Raw genomic sequence first — 20,181 nt, forward strand, 5'->3', positions numbered from 1 at the left:
GTCCTTATAGATCCCACATTACTGGGCGGCCTTTTGCCCTTCAAACCAGATCACAATCCCCTCCCTGCCAGGTGGTCCTCAAGAAGTCACAGGAGACTGGGCGCGGTGGCTCACGCCTGTAATCCCAGCACTTTGGGAGGCTGAGGCGGGTGGATCACTTGAGGTCAGGAGTTCGAGACCAGCCTGGTCAACATGGCGAAACCCAGTCTGTACTAAAAATACAAAAAAAATTAGCCAGGTGTGGTGGTGCACTCTTGTGATCCCAGCTACTCGGGAGGCTGAGGCAGGAGAATCACTTGAACCCAAGAGGCGGAGGTTGCAGTGAGTCACGATTGGATTGTGCTGCTGCACTCCAGGCTGAGTGATTCTGTCTCAAAAAAATAAAAAAATAAAGAAGTCACAGGAGGCCCAGCATACAGAGCACATCAGGTATAGAGAGATGTCCTTCCTGGGCCAAAACAGGTGGTGTCATTTTGCTGAGTTTGATAGAGAAAAAATCCTGATGTCTGTGTACATAAGAACTGACGTCTGGAGTGCGAGAAAAACTGGTGATGAGAACTTGAACTTGGAGGAGTCACAGGGAGATCGGGAACCCTTGGTAATTGGCATGAATTTCCTGCCTCCAGGGGCCTGGCACAGAGACCTAGGATGAAGAGGGGGCCATCGAGCGTGGTGTGAACTTGGAGAGTGTGGGGAGCTGCCCCAGCCGAGGGCACTGGATGGGAATTCATGCCAGAACCCCATCACGTAGCGGCAGGAGCTCCAATTATGCTTCTTAATTGTGTATCCTCGTTTAGTGCGAGTTTAGATGGTTAGCAGTAGCTCTTTAGCTAGCTTTACGGAGTCTAAGTTAAAGAGCCCCCCCAGCTATCTTGTAGAAAGCCCCCTGGACAGGATGGAGTGATGCTGACAGCTGGAGTCGCTGTTCCAGCGCCCAGAATGGGGAGACTGGCAGCACTTCCGGGCAGCCCACGAAGCAGCCTCTACCCTCCGCTGGTGTCCCTCATATCCAGCAGAGCTAGAAGTGAAACTCACTGAGGTTTGACGCGGCCCCTTTAAAATCGCGTCTCCGCTCTTGGCACCAGGAGCCGTCATGTAGTGTAACCTGTTGGTGCCCAGAGCCCAGGTTTCCTGGTGGCAGCCAGCGGTACCAGTGCCAGGAGGCAGCGAAGGAATCACTTGCGACGCCCGCTCTCTCTGCCATACGAGCGTCGCTCTGCAGGGCCATCTGGCTGGCAGCAGCTCTCAGCCAATGGCAGGATGTTGTAAACCTCACTCGCTGAACGCGGCACCGAAAATCTTGAAAATTAACTGCAAAAATAAAATCAAAGCTGGCTCCGAGATGGTATTTCTTGGCCTGGCATAAGCTCTCCGGATGAACTTGCTCTGCCTTTTTGATAAATGCCTCTTACTAGTTTGTTTTTTTCCCAGGAGCCAGTTGGCATCTTTTAACTTTTCCTTGTAAAATCCAGGCAGAAACATTTTGAGAGCTTTCTGGAGTTTTTATTTGCTAATTAAAATGTGAGAAGGGAACACAGCCACAGGTAGAGGTCTAGTGCAAGCCACAGCTGTGATTCAGAAGAAGAAGAAGAAGAAGAAGAAAAAAAAGCCAAACCTGACAGTTTCAAAATGAAGTTATTAGCACTTCACCTATAAGTGTGATAGCTTTTAACTTGCATGATCCATCTCTTAGGCACCACCTCCCATCCGAACCCCAGAGCATATGGGAAAAGGAGCTTATGTGTGTAAGTTGCAGGATACTTAATTGCTGAAGAATCTAACAGTGATAACTACTATCTCTCTGGAACTTTTTTTTTTTTTTAACTTAGAAGAGTATGTCTTGTTCTGTTTATATATCACATAGTTTTCCAACGACCCTGGGAGGTGAGGTAGGTGGTGTATTTTACTGATGGGAAAATCGAGACTCAGGAAGTCTTGGTGACTTGCTCAAATTCCCATAACGAGAAGCTGCTGAATCCAGGATGGAACCTGGTCTACCCCAAATGCCCCTACTGCTTCCTAGGGCCCAGTAATGCCCCTGGGTAGGGCGGGCCCAGCTCTGGAAGAAACAGGGCTATGCAAAAAATCACCCAATATTGGGTCACCAGCCTTCTTCCACTTGCAAAATAATTAAGCAAAATCTGTTTTTATTTGTTTTTGAGACGGAGTCTCGCTTTGTCTCCCAGGTTAGAGTGCAGCGGTGTGAACTTGGCTCACTGCAACCTCCGCCTCTAGGGTTCTAGCGATTTTCCTGCCTCAGCCTCCTGAGTAGCTGGGATTACAGACTTGCACCACCACACCCAGCTATTTTTTTTTTTTTTTTTTTTTTGTATTTTTAATAGAGACAGGGTTTCGCCATGTTGGCCAGGCTGGTCTCGAACTCCTGACCTCAGGTGATCCACCTGCCTCGGCCTCCCAAAGTGCTGGGGTTACAGGTGTGAGCCACTGTGCCTGGCCACAAAATCTATTTTAATTCTGCAAGTCATAAACAGCCAGTGGCCCACCAGGCCCAGCTGTATGTTCCCAGGGACCCCCCAAAGCGTATATGTCCCGGGCACACACACACTAGGTCGTTTGTTTTGTTTCCCAGCAGCCCGTGTCTGCCCGGGCAGATGTTAGTGGCTGGGAAGCCCCAACAGGGAGTGAGCCACAGGCCCGCGGATGGCTTCCCCGCCAGTGTTCTCTTCACGAAGGGGAAGGGAGCCCTTGCCAGAATGGCTGGTGCCCTAACAAATTGATTCCTGCCAAACAATAGAAATAAATATTTTCAGCAGACAGAAATGTTGGCTCTGAAAGCATTCAAATTAAAGGCTTATTTCTGAAACAAATACTTTAGGAGGAAAACATTTTTACCAGCGCAGATGAGATCAGAGCTATTCCTTTTGGCAGTGGCAGGACTATTTTGAGACTCAGCCACAACAGTTTCCCTGCCCCTGTCTCGTTTTTCACTGATGACCTTGCCCCCTGTTTCATGGAGTCAGGGAATTGCATTCAGCTAGAGGCATGGGGAAGAGATGGTGGCATGGTGTTCTGCAGAGAGCCTCAGTTGGACAGTCGGCCAAATCTGGATTCAAATCCAGGTCCTACCTCTCCTGCTATGATTTCGACAAAGCCGGTCAGTCATCTGATCATCAGCTTCCTCAGTCTGTGAAATGAGGCGGTGCCTACCTTGCAATGGTTAATAGAGTTATCCTCAGGACCTGGGGGTCATTGGAGGCCAGCACTGTCCCTAGAACTCTCTGTGTTGATGAAATGGTCTCTACCTGCCCCAGCAAATATAATTGCCACGAGCTACATGTAACTGTTGGGCCCTTGAAGTATGGCAGCTGGAATGGAGGGAACAAATTTTAAATTTAACTTAGATGAAATGTAATCCACATGTGGCCACTGGCTACCATTTTGGATAGTGCAGTACTCGTTCATCCCTCTCATTTCATTAGTTGGTCCGTGGAGCCAATTAATTGGTTGGAGGGTTAACCCACTACAAATCTCCCAAGTCTTTCACTGTGCTGGATGCAGCTGTGTGGAGTTTGGGCCTGTCTGTTGTCTTTGACATCCGTCTTCTGTCCTGCAGCCAGCGCAGTGGGGCAGTGCCATCGAGCTTGGCAGAAGAATTAATATCTTAGCCATCAACTCCCCAAATCAACCTTCATGGGCATCTCTTAATTTTCTAAGAGATGGGGTCTTGCTGTGTTGTCCAGGCAGGACTCGTGGGCTGTTTCTGCCTCAGCCTCCCGAGTAGCTGGGACTACAGTTGTGCACCACCACACCCCTCTGATATTTCTTAATTTTAATGGCTGATGTCTCTTAATTTTAACAAGTTCCCGTGTGTCTCATGATGTATGCTAAGTATAAAAAGAATAATAGAAGGCATGAAGTTAAGGGGCCTGTTTCCCGGGCATTTGTTTCAGTGGTGAGTCACATTCATGCGAAGCCTCAGTTTCCTTATCTGTAAGACCAGATCAGCAAACCGCCTGTGGCCGCCTCTCTCCCTGGTTGACCCCAAGGCCAAGAGGAGGGGCAGGGTCAGCAGCCGGCCAGACCTCAGCAGCCCCTCCCCATCCTGGTCTGGGGGAACACAGGAGGTAGAAAACAAGTGACCTACCCAAGGCGGGCGGTGGCGGGGGAGGTCCCACTTTAACAGGAGGCAAGGTGGCCGGGTGGAAGCTACGGGGAACCCAGGCAAATGGAGATTAGCAGACCCCAAGAACCATACCGCAGGGGGCTGGGTGGGTGGGGGGATTACGGTCCTTTGGGCTCCTTGCAGAGCCAAAGATTGTAGTGGAGAGCACTGCGTGTGCCTACAAGGCTGAGCCTGGCAGGCAGAATTGTGTGTTGTTTTGAGACACAACAGAGCAGTAAAGAATACTGCTTATAAAACGGACATTTTTTTGTAGCTCAAAAATGGTCAGATATCAGTAATGTCATGCAGTTTGAGTAATCCATAAAGCAGAGCCCTTCTCGTTAGGGCTGAGAATTATCCTCCCCTCTCCCTGCCACAGAGCCAGCCACGTGGCCTGCCCCCAGCACCTGCTCCGCCTTACATGTCATTATGCGTCTCCGAGACAGCGTCTCTCACATCTCACCGTTTAAATGAGTGTCTAGCAAGTATTCTGTGGAGTGCAATGCTTGTTGGATACATCTGGCATTTTCGTCTTTGCAGAGTGGGTTTGTGATGGGGTGAAAAACAAAAAAACAAATTCTTGATTCTTGATGGAAATCTCTCAGTCCTGAGAGATTTATAAAAAAGGCTTGTAGGAAAACTTTGTATGCATAGCTTTTGTACCCAGGCCAAATTATAATTTTTTATTCAATCTTATTTTCTGAATAGGTAACGTGTTCACTTGGTCTAAAATCAAAATTTTAGCCAGGTCCAGTGGCTCACAGCTGTAATGGCAGTACTTTGGGAGGCCAAGGTGGGGGGCGGTCACTTGAGCTCAGGAGTAACATGGCGAAACCGTATCTTTACAAAACACACACACACACACACACACACACACACACACACACACACAAATTAGCTGGACATGGTGGCACACGCCCGTAATCCCAGCTACTCAGATGTCTGAGGCGGGAGGATTGCTTGCGCCCAGGAGCTCGAGGCTGCAGTGAACTGTGATTGCATCACTGCACTCCAGCCTGGGTGACAGAGTGAGTCCCTGTCTCCAAAAAAATAAAATTTGTATATTTATATACTGAGAAATTTTGTCTCCGCCTTTGTCCCTTTTTACCCCTACTGTTTACCCCAAGTCAGTACTGTACTTCTGTTCATTTCCCGGGGGTGTGCTGAACAGATTCAAGAGAATAGCATTGCCATGGAAAGGCTGCAGCTCGTAAGTTTCACTTGAATTTCCGTGATTGGGAGTTAATATCAAATGATCTCTCAGAATCAAGAAATACTGATACATATCAAATGTATAATAACATTTGGAGAATTTTTTTCTTTTTTCAGACCGAGTCTCACTCTGTTGCCCAGGCTGGAGTGCAGTAGTGTGATCTTGGCTCACTGCAACCTCTGCCTCCTGGGTTCAAGCGATTCTCCTGCCTCAGCCTCCCAAGTAGCTGGGATTACAGGCGCCCGCCACCATGCCCAGCTAATTTTTGTATTTTTAGTAGAGATGGGGTTTCACCATGTTGGCCAGGCTGGTCTCGAAGTCCTGACCTCAGATGATCCCCCTGCCTTGACCTCCCAACATGCTGGGATTACAGGCGTGAGCCACTGCACCTGGCCCCATTTTGAGAATTAAAGGAACATGGGCACATAATCTTTATACGAGGTGGAGTCAGATTGAATAGCAAGAGGAAGAGAAACTGATGTCCACGCTTATTGCACTGGGCGTTTTATGTGACTTAATCCTCATAGCAGCTCTATGAAGTATGTATCAGGGTGTCCCCATTTTACATTAAATCGCTTGCCTGGATCACTCAGCTGGGAAGGGTGAGAGCCAGGTGACCTTCCCAAGGCTGTGTCTCTGGGTGGGGGGCTCAGAACCTCTCTCCCTCGTTTTGTAGTAGCCAGACATTGTCTCGTATAAACTGTAACAACTGGAAGTGAACCAGGTCTTTTCCTGCCCTCTGATTTTGGTGGAAGATGTGACCTACCCAGGAAAAGCACTATGATTTTAGGAGTTTAGGTGCACAAAGCTATTTTCCAAGCATGCTCATTCTCCCAATTTGGGACTCATTGTTGCCCCTCTGCCCTCATCTGTGGGGCCGAGGGAGCTGGAGTGACATCCCTGTATGCCTTGTGGGAAACAGCAGAGGAGGTGGCGTTGCGCCCATCTTACAGATTCGGTGGCTTGCCAAAGGCCGTTCACCTGACAGGCAGTGGGAATCTGTGTTCACGCTGGTCCCATGGATCAGAAATTCAGTGCCCTTCCCTCCACACCACGCTATAGACACCTCTTTCCTCTCCTAGACCTGGAACATCCTCTCTTCTTCAGGGTACTGGGGACCAGGATCCACCCTCATGGTGAGAAAACCATACCATAAATAAACACAGCCACCATACGCCGTGAGTTCTGGCCAAGAGGTTTCCTTCTGTTCATTCGGCCCTAATCTCCAAGATGGGAAAGCATTGCCAGCTGCCCTGTGTAGAGATTCCTGAACACACAGTGTTTCTTATTAACCCCCCAGATAACCAGAAAATCAATCTTTGGGCAAGCACTTGCTTCTTCACATGCCCAGTATTTTCTTTCTTTCTTTCTTTTTCTTTTTTCTTTTTTTTAATGAGACAGGGTTTTGCTTTGTCGCCCAGGCTGGGCTCGAACTTCTGGCCTGAACTGATCCTCCCACCTCAGCCTCCCAAACAGCTGGGACTACAGGTGTGCGCCACCATGCCCAGCTAACTTTTTTTTTTTTCTTTTATTTGGTAGAGACAGGGTGTTGCTATGTGGCCCAAGCTGGTCTCAGAGTACTGGGCTCAAGTGATCCCCCCACCTCGGCCTTCCAAAGTGTTGGGATTATAGGTGTGAGCCACTGCGGCCAGCTATTCTTTAATTTATTAACGCTGACTACCTGCCTGTGATGTCCCCAGCACCCTGCAGAGTTCTGGGAAATTCATAGTGAACAGAATACAGGCCCTGCTGGAGTTCACAGCCCATGGGGAGACAGCACCAACCCTATGCCCAGACTAGGGGAGCTGCCACGCAGCCACTGAGCTGGGCACACAGGTTCCCATCTCTTAGGAGGTAAGGCGGGAGCAGGGAGGGAGTTGGGGAAGTGGCATCAGAACATTTTCTGGAAGAGAGAAAGGAAAGGTTTCCAAGCGGAAGGAACAGCCTGTGGCGAGGTCCGAGGGGAAAAGAGGGGACCCTGTTCTCTTGGGACACTAGGGGAAGGCCAGCGTGCTAGGGCAGGGTTCTGAGGGGCCCTGGGTGGTCTTATCCATGGCCCCCAGGAAGCCACAGAAAGCATTTGAGCAGGGAACGCCAAGCTCACGGCGGCTTTGGCAGGGCGCGCCCCGTGTCCTGGAGGACTGCGTCCTGGTCATCTTTCCAGGCCCCCACTGCATGCCCTTGAGGACTAGGAAGGGAGCCTCCTTCTCTGCATCAGGCTGACTCCTAGCAGCTGCCGTATCTCCAGCTTTCCTGCTTTCAATTATGCTTTTTGTCACCTTTTCCTCATTGCCAGCCCAGGCCTGTGTGGGGTGGTGGAGTGGGTGGGAGCTCACTGCTTAGGGTGGGTGGGCAGTGTGGGTGGTGGTGGTTCCATAGGTCTCCCCCTCCCACTGTCCCGTCTTTGCCACTCATCTGCTGCCCCCGCCGGAACCCCTTTTGGAGGTCAGTCTCACTCTGTGGAAACCCTGGCTTCCTGGTTCAAGATGCCCCCTCTGGCCCACATGTCTGACATCACATATCAGAACACTGTGGCCATCATTCAGAATTTTTTATGACATAGCAGTGAATCAAAGCCTGTCAGTGGGAAAGTGATGGAGAAGTGTCTGAGAGCATTTGGGAAATATGAGGTTAGACCTGGTTCTCAAACTTATGAAATAAGCGAAAACATGAACATTCACTTTGGGAATTCTGCAAGATTCTCCTTTAAATGGAGTCCATGAAGAAAACAAAATGAATTTTCTGCAGCGTTACGCAGGAGCACTTTTCTGGAAATGAGGTTTCCTAGGACCTTGTCAGCCCTTCAAAGCCTAGGTCTCCTTACTAGGGGGAAGAAATGAGATTTTATTTATTTTTATTTTTTGAGACCAGAGTCTCACTCTGTTGCCTAGGCTGGAGTGCAATGTCACAATCTCGGCTCACTGCAACCTCCGCCCCCTGGGTTCAAGCGATTCTCATGTCTCAGCCTCCCGAATAGCTGGGATTATAGGTGTGCGTCACCACACCTGGCTAATTTTTGTATTTTTAGTAGAGACAGGGTTTCACCATGTTGGCCTGGCTGGTTTCGAATTTCTGACCTCAGGTGATCCACCTGCTCCAGCCTCCCAAAGTTCTGGGATTACAGGTGTGAGCCACCCGTCGGCCACAAACTTATGAAATAAGCAAAAACATGAACTTTAACTTTAGGAATCTACAAGGTTCTCCTTTAAATGGAGCCCACGAAGAGAACAAATGAACTTTCTGCAAATGAGATGTCCTAAGACCTTGTCAGCCCTTCAAAGCCTAGGTCTCATTACTGGAGGGGAAAAAGTAAGATTTTAAAATATCAATGTTTAGCTGGACTCAGTGGCTTACCTCTGTAACCCCAGCACTTTGAGGAGGCTGAGGTTGGAGGATCGCTTGAGCCCAGGAATTTGAGACCAGCCAGGACAACATAGCAAGACCCCCATCTATTAAAAAAAAAACCCATAGTTTACTTTTAGGAGTAGGCATTACATTTACGTGCTTAAAATACCAAAGGTACCCAAGTGTAGATATGAAAGACTTTCCCACCCCCAAGTGAGTGCCCAGCCTCTTAATTTCCCTCCCCTGGTATGGATACTACCAGTATCTTACGTTTGTAGAACCTTCTACAGAACCTTGTGTAGGTAGAAGCAGATTCTATGCATCTATGTATATCTGTGTATTTGCAGTGACTAGATTGATTGCTGTTGATGGACATATTCTGGGGAGGTGTTTTTACACTTCCGTTACTGAGCACAGGCTTACAGGATGGCACTTTCCCGCATGCGCCACCATGCCTGGCTAATTTTTGTATTTTTAGTAGAGACAGGGTTTTGCCATATTGGCCAGGCTGGTCTGAAACTCCTGACCTCAGGTGATCTGCTCGCCTCGGCCTCCCAAAGTGCTGGGATTACAGGTGTGAGCCACTGCGCCCAGGCTGTTTTTTTTTGTTTGTTTGTTTTTATGTTTTTTTTAAATAGAGATGGAGTTTCACTATGTTTGGCCAGGCTGGTTTTGAACTCCTGACCTCAGGTGATCCACCCACCTCAGCCTCCCAAAGTGCTGGGATTACAGGTGTGAGCCACCGTGCCTGGCCGCATTTTCTCCCTTTTCTAAGCCCCCCACCTCTGTTTTTGTCCCATGGTCTGGTCCTGCCTGTCTTGTTGCACCTGGCAGTCAGGGTTGACTTGTGATTTACCTGCACCATCCCTGGAGCCCCTGGCCTGGTGGCGGATGCTGATGGCAGAATGAATTCGGGTCTGAGGTCAAGCATGTATCTGTGAGAGTACAGAAAATGAACCGTGATGTAGCATTTACCGTGCCACAAACTTGAAATGCATCATCTTGATTATGTCCAGAGAAAGGAAGTCATTTGACCACAGCCACACAGGTTACAATGGGGATGGGGCCTGGAGTCCAGGTGTGAGCTATCACACCCAGCCCACATACACTTTAAAGATGAGCAAATCCAGGCTATAATCCCAGCACTTAGGGAGGCCGAGGTGGGAGGGTCGCTTGAGGCCAGGAGTCCAGTCAGGTTTGGGAGGCCGAGACAAGAGGACCGCTTGAGTCCAGGAGTCCAGTTTAGGTTTGGGAGGCTGAGGCGGGAGGATTGCTTGAGGCCAGGAGTCCAGTTCAGGTTTGGGAGGCTGAGGCGGGAGGATTGCTTGAGGCCAGGAGTCCAGTTCAGGTTTGGGAGGCTGAGGCAGGAGGATCTCTTGAGGCCAGGAGTCCAGTTCAGGTTTGGGAGGCTGAGGCGGGAGGATCTCTTGAGGCCAGGAGTCCAGTTCAGGTTTGAGAGGCCGAGGCAGGAGGATCCTTGAGGCCAGGAGTCCAGTTCAGACACTACTGTTTGAAGCGTCTTGAGATGTTTTCAGTAGGGGGCTGGAAGAGGTGATGGAAAGAGGCTGTGGGTGGGCTTAGGTCCACCACCTCTTTCTAGCCAGAGAACCCTCCATTCATCCAAATGATTCTGTTGGTTGGAAATGAAACAAAAAATAAAATGCTCTTAGGACCTTCCTGTGCAGGAACCATGGCCGACCTTTCCCGTTTTGTACAAGTGATCTATTTTTTCACTAACAAAACCATTTAAGATTTCTATATAGGATGTGCTGTTTGATTAGTTTGACAGAAAATCCCCCAAGAAATATCAGATGAACTCACTCTTTGGATTAAAGTTTGAGATAATAAAACAAGAATACTGTGTTGCTGACGTGGCCAGCCCAAGTATGTTTTTCCCGCCAGCCCAGGGGTTCTGGGGGCAGGAGGCATCCTTTGCAGGCCTAGAAGGACCCACCCTGTGGGAGCCTGGCCCTGTGCGTCTGCAGAGAGCACTTGCCAGAAATCTCAGTGGGAAATGGTGGGGTGCCTCCCATACCCCCAACTTTAAAACAAACAACTGACAATTACACTTTTTTTTTTTTTTGAGACAGAGTCTTGCTCTGTTGCCCAGGCTGGAGTGCGGTGGCACCATCTCGGCTCACTGCAACCTCCGCCTCCCGAGTTCAAGCGATTCTCCTGCCTCAGTCTCTCAAGTAGCCGGGATTACAGGCGCACACCACCATGCCCAGCTGATGTTTTGTATTTTTAGTAGAGACGGGGTTTCACCATGATGGCCAAGCTGGTTTCGAACTCCTGACTGTTACACTTTTTGAGACAGGGTCTCCCTCTGTCACCCAGGCTGGAGTGCAGTGGCTTGATTATGACTCACTGCAGCCTTGACCTCTTGGGCTCAAACAATCCTCCCCGCTTAGCCCCCCAAGTAGCTGGAACCACAGGCACCCACTACCATGCCCGGCTAATTTTTGTATTTATTGTAGAGATGGGGTTTTGCCATGTTGGCCAGGCTGGTCTCAAACTCCTGGGCTCAAGCGATCTGCCTGCCTCGACCTCCCAAAGTGCTAGGATTACAGGCATCAGCCACTGTTCCTGGCCCACACACACTTTAAAGATGATCAAATCCAAGCCAGGCATGGTGGCTCATGCCTGTAATTCCACACTTTGGGAGGCCGAGGTGGGCAAATCGCTTGAGGCCAGGAGTTCAAGACCAGTCTGGCCAACATGGCGAAACCCCCTCTGTACTAAAAATATAAAAATTAGCTGGGCATAGTGGCTCACACCTGTAATCCCAGCTTCTCAGGAGGCTGAGGCTTGAACCCTGGAGGTGAAGGTTAACCAATGAGCCAAGATCACGCCAGTGCACTCCAGCCTAGGCGACAGAGCAAGACTGTCTCAAAAAAAAAAAAAAAAAGTGAGCAAATCCAAGTGGATCTCTGGTGTTATTACAATACTTATTTGGGAAAAAAAATTTCCCACAATTTCTGTTAAGCAGACAGCTGGTTACATGGTAGTTTTTTAATTTTGTTTTTAATAACATCTGAAAGTCTGAAAGTCTGGAGTTGGGGGCAGAGAGAAACTTAAAATGTTAGGAGCTTTGCCCTTTGAGGAGCTGTCAGAATTGGAGAAAAAACATCCCAGAAATTGTAATCAGTGAGGAAAACAGGATTCCAGCTATCCACAGCGCCCCAGCTGTACACCAGCGTCACGGGTTGAGGGATGCCTGTGTGCACGTAGCCCTTGGCTTCTGAGCTGAAACGGCAGCAGCCAGGCTGACTTGGTGATAGGCTTGGCCTGCCCCTGCGGTGGACTGCCTGGGCCTGGGCCTTGGCCTTGGTCTCGGCCCTGTGGTGGATGATCTGAGCCTTGGCTTTGGCCCTCCAGTGGATGGCCTGAGCCTTGGCCTTGGCCTTGGTCCTGTGGTGGACGACCTGAGCCTTGACAATTGGCCTTGGCCCTCCGGTGGATGACCTGAGCTTTGGCCTTGGCCTTGGTCCTGCCGTGGATGACCTGAGCCTTGGTCTTGGTCCTGCTGTGGACGACCTGAGCCTTGGCCTTGACCTTGGCCCTCCAGTAGATGACCTGAGCCTTGGCCTTGACCTCTGAAGCTCTTCTATGCAAGGGCAGGGCTCCCGTTGGTGACACCCACTTGCTGAGTCTACACCTGGGAAGCTCTTGGTCAGCTTGGCCCATTGATTTGAGTGAGGGATAGCTGCCGTCCAGCGAGTGCTAGGGGTGTAAGGTGGACTGGGCCACACGGCTGCCAAGGGGCCGGCTGGGTGGGACTGAAACCTGACCCATGTGGGTCCTCATTGCCTCCTGACATCAGTCATCCCGTGATCTCTTGGAAAGATAAAAACACATTTTCTGCGTTCTGGTGCCTCTCCTTGCCAGACATTTTCTCAGTAAAGTTTCTGTCTCTTTCAGCCTCATTAGAAGTGCCAGGTTCTGAGCCCATCAGTTTGCTGCTAGCCTGCCAGCTTCCTATGACCTGGGAACGGGGACCAGGGACCCGCAGGTGTTTCTAGCTGGAGAGGAGTTCTAGATAGTTCTGAGCGGATACCCTCCTCTGTCTTCCTCGGGAGAGTTCTGGCTTAGCTGGGTGGTGTTTTCTGTGACCAGCAGTGGCCACGGCCACCACCAACCCCTCTTCCCCCTCCCCTCTTCCTCCCCCCCCCTCCTCCCTTCTCCTCCTCCATCTCCATACGCCCTGAGACTGGCCAGTGGGCAGCATATTGTGCAAGAAACAGCTGTTGTTTTGACAAAGGACATACTCGCCTCACTTCTTGCATCACCAGACCCACGAGGCTCTGGATTCCAGGCCTCTGCCCCTGCAGGTGGACACACAGACCGTAACGCAGAGGCTCACGTGTCCCACACTATGCATTACCATTTGTGTACGCACTCGTTTACGTTTAGCAGGATTGTAAAAATTAATAGATAGTGCAGTTCTTCCAGCTAGATAATGCATGCAAATGGCAAGACAGTCCAAAGATACACACCATGGAGTAAGTCCCTCTCCCCACCGGCCCCTCTGGAGAGAGCCAGGCACAGTCACAAGTTTCTTCTGTATCCCTCTGGAGATAATCACAGCCTATGCGAGCATATGGATGGATATTCTTTTAAACATTGTGTTGCAGTTTGCTTTTTGGCTTGGATGTATCTGATGATTATCATATCCCTTACAATACACTGTGTTTTTTTACATTGCAGGAAAATCTGTGAGGGGCTAAACCGACAGGGTATTGCTGGGCATGGAGGAGGTTGGGTCCAGGTTTTTTGTTCCTTGTGACTTTTTAATGCCTTTCAGATGTGATGACTCTCCATACGCCTTCTCACACGTGACCCGTGACTCATGGGCCGAGGGCTCTGCATTTGGGACCCCCACCTCCACCTCCCCAAGATGCATTTCATTCCCTTGTTAATGTGTCACTGGAGTTGACGCTTTGAGGATAGGCAGGCTTGGTAGATAATAAAACAGTATTTGGCTTATGTTTAATCGCTGTCTCCTCCCACAGCCCGAGAATGCCTTAGCGTCCTTCAGAAAGGATTTGGTGGTGCTGTTTTTTATGTGTGTGTGTGTTGTTTTTTAAAAAAATTTTCTCCAAGGGACCTGGTCAAAGATTTCAAGCCTTAAATCTGATCAACCCAATCTGGGGCGGCGGCAGCTCAGTCTCTCCTCCTCGCTGTGCCAATCTGTTTCTGTGGTGGCGGGTGGCGGCTCGGTGTTAAATTTGGAGACCCCCGTGGGTTTCCCATGCCGACCTGCATATGTCTGCAGGCGTGGGGAAGGGAGGGCCGCAGACCCCCGTCGAGTCCCCGACTGCCAGCAGCAAGTTGCCGCAGGCGCACTGGCTCTGCAGCCCCGGGATCAAGGTGGGTTCACCTTGCACCAGGCCACCTGTTTCAGTTCCCTCCTCCACCAGGCAGGCTGTCTGACAGATCAGCCCAGGGAGGGGCAGGTGGGGGCCGAGGGGGATGGAGGGGGACCACAGACCCCCTGCTCATCTGGCATCTTCCCCAGCGTTTCCCACACTTGACCCACTAGATGAGAAGTCGGAGGTCGGGGCTGAGACCCCACAGTCCCCTTCATACCTCCAGCGCCTGCCGACTCAAAGACATCAGTAGACGCCCACCGATTGGGTAACCGCCCCCAGCACCCCCAGCCTGCTAGGCTTCCATGCAGTGGGAAGTAGGGACCCCCGGCCGAAAGCAGTCATGTTCTTTTTGTTTTTCTCCTAAGTTTTCTGCGTCTGTGTGCGATTGGAACGAAACATCAACTCTTTTTTTTTCTTTTTTGTCATATTTCAATATTGGCTTTCTTCCCCGCCTTCTTTCGAAGGCTCCTTTTATAACTTCGGCTGCTGCTGCTTAAATATAGATGTCGAAGCCCTCCTCCCTCCAGATTGTTTATATTTTTGAAGAGCCTTCTGCTTCGCTGTGACTGCTCCTCTCTTATCTGTATCCCCCGTTCCACCACATTGGTTTCGGTTGCTCTTTTTTTTTCCCCTGCCTTCCCTTAACTGGGATGTGTTTCAAATGTGGTCTATCAAAATGTTCAGTGTTTCCCTTTTTTCTGCAATAGCTTTGACATCTGTTCTTGAATTCTAGCCCACGTTATTCCTTAGGACTTGTTTGCCCAAGATGTGCCTGAATGCCAGAAATACTAAGGGGAGAAGAGTGTGGTGTGGTGGTATCTTCCCCTCATTGCCTGGTTTGTTGTTTTATTGTTGTTGTTTTTTTTTTTTCTTTCCTCCCCTGCTTTTTAAAGTGTCTACAATTCATTCCTTCCTTCCTTCCTTCCTTCCTTCCTTCCTTCCTTCCTTCCTTCCTTCCTTCCTTCCCTCCCTCCTTCCCTCCCTCCCTCCTTCCTTCCTTCCTTCCCTTCTTCCTTCCTTCCTTCTTTCTTTCTTTTTTCCCTTGGGACACCTCACTCTATTGCCCAGGCTGAAGTGCAGTGGCGTGATCTCGGCTCACTGCAACCTTTACCTCCCCAGTTCAAGCGATTCTCCTGCCTCAGCCTCCCAAGTAGTTGGGATTACAGGCGTGTGCCACTATGCCTGGCTAATTTTTGTATTCTTAGTAGAGACGCGTTTCTCCGTGTTGGCCAGGCTGGTCTCAAACTCCTGACCTTAGGTGATCCACTCACCTTGGTCTCCCAAAGTGCTGGGATTACAGGCATGAGCCACCTCGCCCGGCCTGTCCATGATTTGTAAGTTGACAGCATGCTTTCATCCCATCCGGCATGGCCCACCCCGTAGTGGTACCAGGGAAGCATTTCCCAGCAAGAACTTGTAACGTGTAGGTTTGCTGGTTTACTTCCGCCAAGGAGGAAAGCCTGTGGGACTTGGTGAGGTGGGTGGTGGGGGGTGGAGAAGGAGAGGCTCTAGTGTGCCTCCTGGAGGCGTGGGGATAAATCTTCAGCTTAGATTTTTCTCGCCGTTCAGCTCTGCTTGGACTCAGGGTGATGGTCCCCACCGTGAGAAGCCAGCTGGAGCAGCCACCTTGGATCCCAGCAGAACGGGCCGCTGTGTGTCTTTAGTCGCCGAAGCGACTCGGCAGGAAAACAGGCCTTTTGGTGGCGACAGCAGTGTGTCCTTGGGCGCCTGCTGTCAGCCTGGAACACCATTCTGGGGCCATCTGCTGCAGGCTTGTTGGAAACAGATCCTCTTGGCAGCTCTTCCCAGAATTTCTGAGGCCAGGGCACAGGTTCTCTGGCGCGTTGATTATCGGTTTGTTGAGGGGAGCAGAGCCCAGAGCCCTCAGCCCCCTGGCGGGTCCTTCATGGGGAACCCACTCCTGGTGGTCCTCAGCGTTCCCAGGCAAGTAATGTGATTTGAGAATAACCGCCAATGCCAGGTGCCTCATTTCTGAAAAGTGGTTGGAAATAATTATTCTTGGAATTTACCTTTTAAAGGTCCCTCTTGAAAACTAATCATAGGTTAATGGTCTCGAACATGATGCTTGGCCTAGAGTGAGCTCACCATAGATATTTGTTGAATGAATACAAACCAAGTATTACTCCCAGAGATCCCAGGCCCACAGCGTTGAAGGACAGCCACACGGAATGCCCCGAGGAGGGGATAGCTCAGCAGAAGGACTAGAGCCCAGGAGAGTGGCTGGCTGGAAGGAACCCTTGGGAAGAACAGGCGTGGAGCAGCTTGGGGAGGCGGGTCCTTTGGGCATTAGCCTGATAGTTGTGGCTGGAGCAAGAAAGATGTTTCTGTGTATTCTGTTACGGGAACAGAGTCATTTATGGCGTGCACATTGAGGCATGACCCATGATGTTGAACGAGCTTGGTTTTCTCAACCACTTCACATGGGACGGACGTGGGATGGGGGGTAATTTTCACTTCTGTGCCTTCCCGCCACCCTCCAACCCCTCCTTTGCCAATGAGTTGATGATCCCTAGAGCCACTGGGGTCTCTCCCCCAGTGTTCTGGTCAAATGCAAATAGGACCCTCCTCTAGTACACAGTGCAATTACAATCTCAGTTTTCCTTTCCTGTTTCCCCAACAGAGAGAACTCGATGCCACCGCAACGGTATTGGCGAACCGGCAGGATGAAAGTGAGCAGTCCAGAAAGCGGCTTATCGAACAGAGCCGGGAGTTCAAGAAGAACACTCCAGAGGTGAGGCGCTTGACCATCATGATCGCTTTGAAGGGATCTTAGAATGCTGGTGCATATTCAGGCAACGCTTCGTGAGCATTTCATTTTCATCAGACGAATGCACGGCCGGCAAACAACCCGTTTCTTTCCCCAGATGTCTTCAGCCCCATTTCCAGCAGAATGCATGCCATCCTGCAGGCTGTGGGGATGTGGAAATTGATAGGTTGTCTGGAAATATGAAAGTCAGAGCTAATTCCAGGTGCAGATACTGGACAAGCTGGGTCTGTAAGAACACGTGGGCAGGTGTGTGGGTGTCTCAGACCCTTGAGTTCATCCCAGACCCTGTCCCATGTCAGTTAGCAAGGCACCAAAGTCCATAAGGGATCCTGTGGGGTGGAAGGTCCTCGGGGCCTGCTTCCCCGGTGCTGGGGCAGGCGGAGTGTCTGAAGGCTGCACGCATCTGGGCATAGCAACGCGCCTAACGCTTCTTGTAAAACAGACATTTCGCCTGCTAGGCCTTTTAAATGCCTCTCTGTTTCTTGAAATATGCCGTAAAGGGCAATGGAAATGTGCTTTTTACATACTCCTGTTTTTTCTCTCATGAGTGTGCAATCGGGGGACAGTGTTGAGTTGCTGGGGTGGCGTTTTTCTGCTCGTTTCCTGGGCCCCTTCTTCCTTCCCTTCAACCCTGTCGGGGCTTAGTAAGAAAAAAAAGATCCAAGCGTGTTGCAGGCAGATGAGCAGTCGCGGGAATGGCTTTCCGGGTGACATCTGCCAGTTTGGTCCCCATGGCGCTCATCCTGCAGGCTCAGACCCCAGCCTCTCTTACACCTTGCCCTTGTATGGGAAGGGGTGGCAGCTGCCCACAGCTTCGGCCTGGCTTCCGGGCTTGGGGAATCTTCTCCATAGCTCTTGGCTCCTCCATATAGGACATGGGAACATGCCTGGAGGCAAAGCTCCTTTCTAGGAGAGATGCCCCTCTCTTACTTACATAATATTGCTGGGAAATTATATGTGAATTGCATTTTTAAAAGCGGACTCATTTAAAATGTTTCAAAGGAGGCTTGCTAGTCAAGGGAATGCTGGTGTGAATCATTATGGAAAACAAATTAATAACCTTCTGTCTTCAGAATAAATATTTTGGGAGAAAGCTTGGTAGCAGAGTAGAAAGAAGGCAGCCTTTGGCCACAGAGCCAGCTAAGGGTTCAAATCTCACACCCGCTGCTCGCCTCGGCTGCCCCTAAATGCAGGTACTCCATGTTTCACGAGACCAAAAATGCAGGTGTGAGTCACTGGTGCTTGGGGATTTCTGCCTTCGCTGCCAGTGTTGGGGAGTGGGGGGCCCTATTCTCCATGTCAGCCTTGCCATGAGTAAAAAGAGGAGGAAAAAAAGAGCTGGGGACAGAACGTCCTTCTGCCTCCAGCGGCTTCAGAGCAGACTTTCTTGGAACTTTGGTTTCCTGAGCGCTTGTCCTTGACTCAGTTTCCCCCAGCCCAAGCCCCGCCACATCCATCTTGCGAGCTCCTCTTAGCGCCATTCCTGTAGCTAGTGGTTGTCCGCCGTTCTGTATCGTCACTGCCCTTTCCTTGGTGACCACATGTCTGCGGGTTTCCATAGAAAATCTTAGAGGTTTGGCTGGGCGCAGTGGCTCACGCCTGTAATTTCAACACTTTGGAAGGCTGAGGCGAGCAATCACTTGAGGTCAGGAGTTCAAGACCACCCTGGGCAACATAACAAGACTCATCTCTGTTATAAAAAGTAAAAAGAAAAAAGAAAATATTTTATGATTACAAACAAACAAACAAACAAAAAAACCCAGAAAATCTTAGAGGGGCAAGGCCATCCTTCAGAGGCCACGGACAATAAATACATGAGTGTAATCAGCCAGAGAATGAGGTTCCTAAGAGGCCTGGCTTCCCGGGTGTTCCTCAGAAGTCCCCAACTCCTAGTGACAGTGGAAGAGGAGCGTGTCCCCCTTCGGTCACCCCATCTGTTCCTTATGCTCTGCTGATAAATGCCACTTGTACTGTGCTGAGCCCTATCCCTCCATCGTGCCTTGTGTCGAATTCCACATTAGTTACTCAAAGACATCTGGCCTTAAACTTCCTGTTTTTATCTCCTTCTGATCCCAATAAATGGAAGAGGCTTGGGGAGGTGGCAGCCTGGTAGGTACCTGCCACTTGGGGCATTTCTTCTCAGGACACATTTTTAGACTCTGTCTTCATGGAGAAGGGGGCTGGAACTCACCAGGAAGGGGAGGCAGAGGATGGAAGGTCACCACCTGCTTGGCCTCAACCCCGCCACTGCCAGTGGGTGGAGGGTGGCGCCCACTTCCTCATCTTTCGCTGTAGTAAGGAGGGTCTCACTGCAACATGTGGTCCTGGGGAGGCGGGGAGCAGGGAGCTGGCTGCAGGCTCCTGCCCCGCCGGCCCCATGCACTTTCCCATCCAAGGACCAACCTGGAAATCTGTGGGGTGCCCACACGGAAAGTCCAAGACGAGACCCACTTCACTTGTGCCAGCAGCCAGAGCCTCCTGCTGGTAACTTTTTTTTTATTTTTTGAGACAGAGTCTTGCCCTGTCTCTCAGGCTGGAGTGCAGTGTCACAATCTCGGCTCACTGCAACCTCTGCCTCCTGGGTTCAAGCGATTCTCCTGCTTCAGCCTCCCAAGTAGCTGGCATTACAGGTGCATGCCACCACCACACCCAGCTAATTTTTGTATTTTTAGTAGATTTCACTGTGTTGGCCAGGCTGGTCTCGAACTCCTGAGCTCAGGTGATCTGCCCACCTTGGCCTCCCAAAGTGCTAGGATTACAGGCATGAGCCACCGCGCCCAGCCCTCCTGCTGGAAATTTTGAAACCACATAACACCAGAGCAGTGGTGGGAGCGGGGGGCTATGGCTGGAGTGTGCTGGGTGTGCAGGAGGCAGAGTTCCCTGCTGTTCCCTGTGACAGCAGGTGTGTGTGTGTTGGGGGGGAACCTGTGACAGTACGTGTGTGTGTAGATAGCACATGTGTGGAGCCTCAGCTCAGTGCCTGGCCTGTGCCCCGAGGGGACATTGGGTCGCCGTTTGTTTGGGGTCTCAGTCTTGAGGAGCCACCACTGCCCCGACACTGGTTGCTCCTCTGGCCACACTGCAGGCTTGATTACTAACCGTGGAGGTGACGTCGGGATGTTGCATGTGTAGAAATGAGGCTTGCTTAGAGCTTTCGCCCGTGGGGTAGGACAGCCTGGCTTACCGGGAGGAGGGTGTCCTCTTCCCTACGGATGCAGCCCACGATCCCCACGGCAACATACCTTCCAGGGCACAGCATGGCAGAGCCAGGGCTGGTGGTGTTCCTGCTGGTGTGACACCAAGGGTGTTGATCTTGATGGAAGCACCCGCATCTCCCTTT

At 50.6% G+C, this 20,181-nt stretch overlaps 1 protein-coding gene across 6 annotated transcripts in view; it reads left to right on the forward strand.

Moving 5' to 3' along the window:
- CUX1 (cut like homeobox 1) overlaps positions 1-20,181 on the forward strand; it is a 472,474-nt gene that overhangs the window by 88,902 nt on the left and 363,391 nt on the right. For all 6 annotated transcript variants that reach the window (XM_032756129.2, XM_032756134.2, XM_032756132.2 and 3 more), the window contains exon 2: positions 16,695-16,805. In XM_032756129.2, the coding sequence (XP_032612020.1) occupies positions 16,695-16,805 (111 nt within the window). The remainder of the gene's footprint in view (positions 1-16,694; positions 16,806-20,181) is intronic.

This window comes from Hylobates moloch, unplaced genomic scaffold (assembly GCF_009828535.3).
Source record: "Hylobates moloch isolate HMO894 unplaced genomic scaffold, HMol_V3 SCAFFOLD_1, whole genome shotgun sequence".
Taxonomy (NCBI): domain Eukaryota; kingdom Metazoa; phylum Chordata; class Mammalia; order Primates; family Hylobatidae; genus Hylobates; species Hylobates moloch.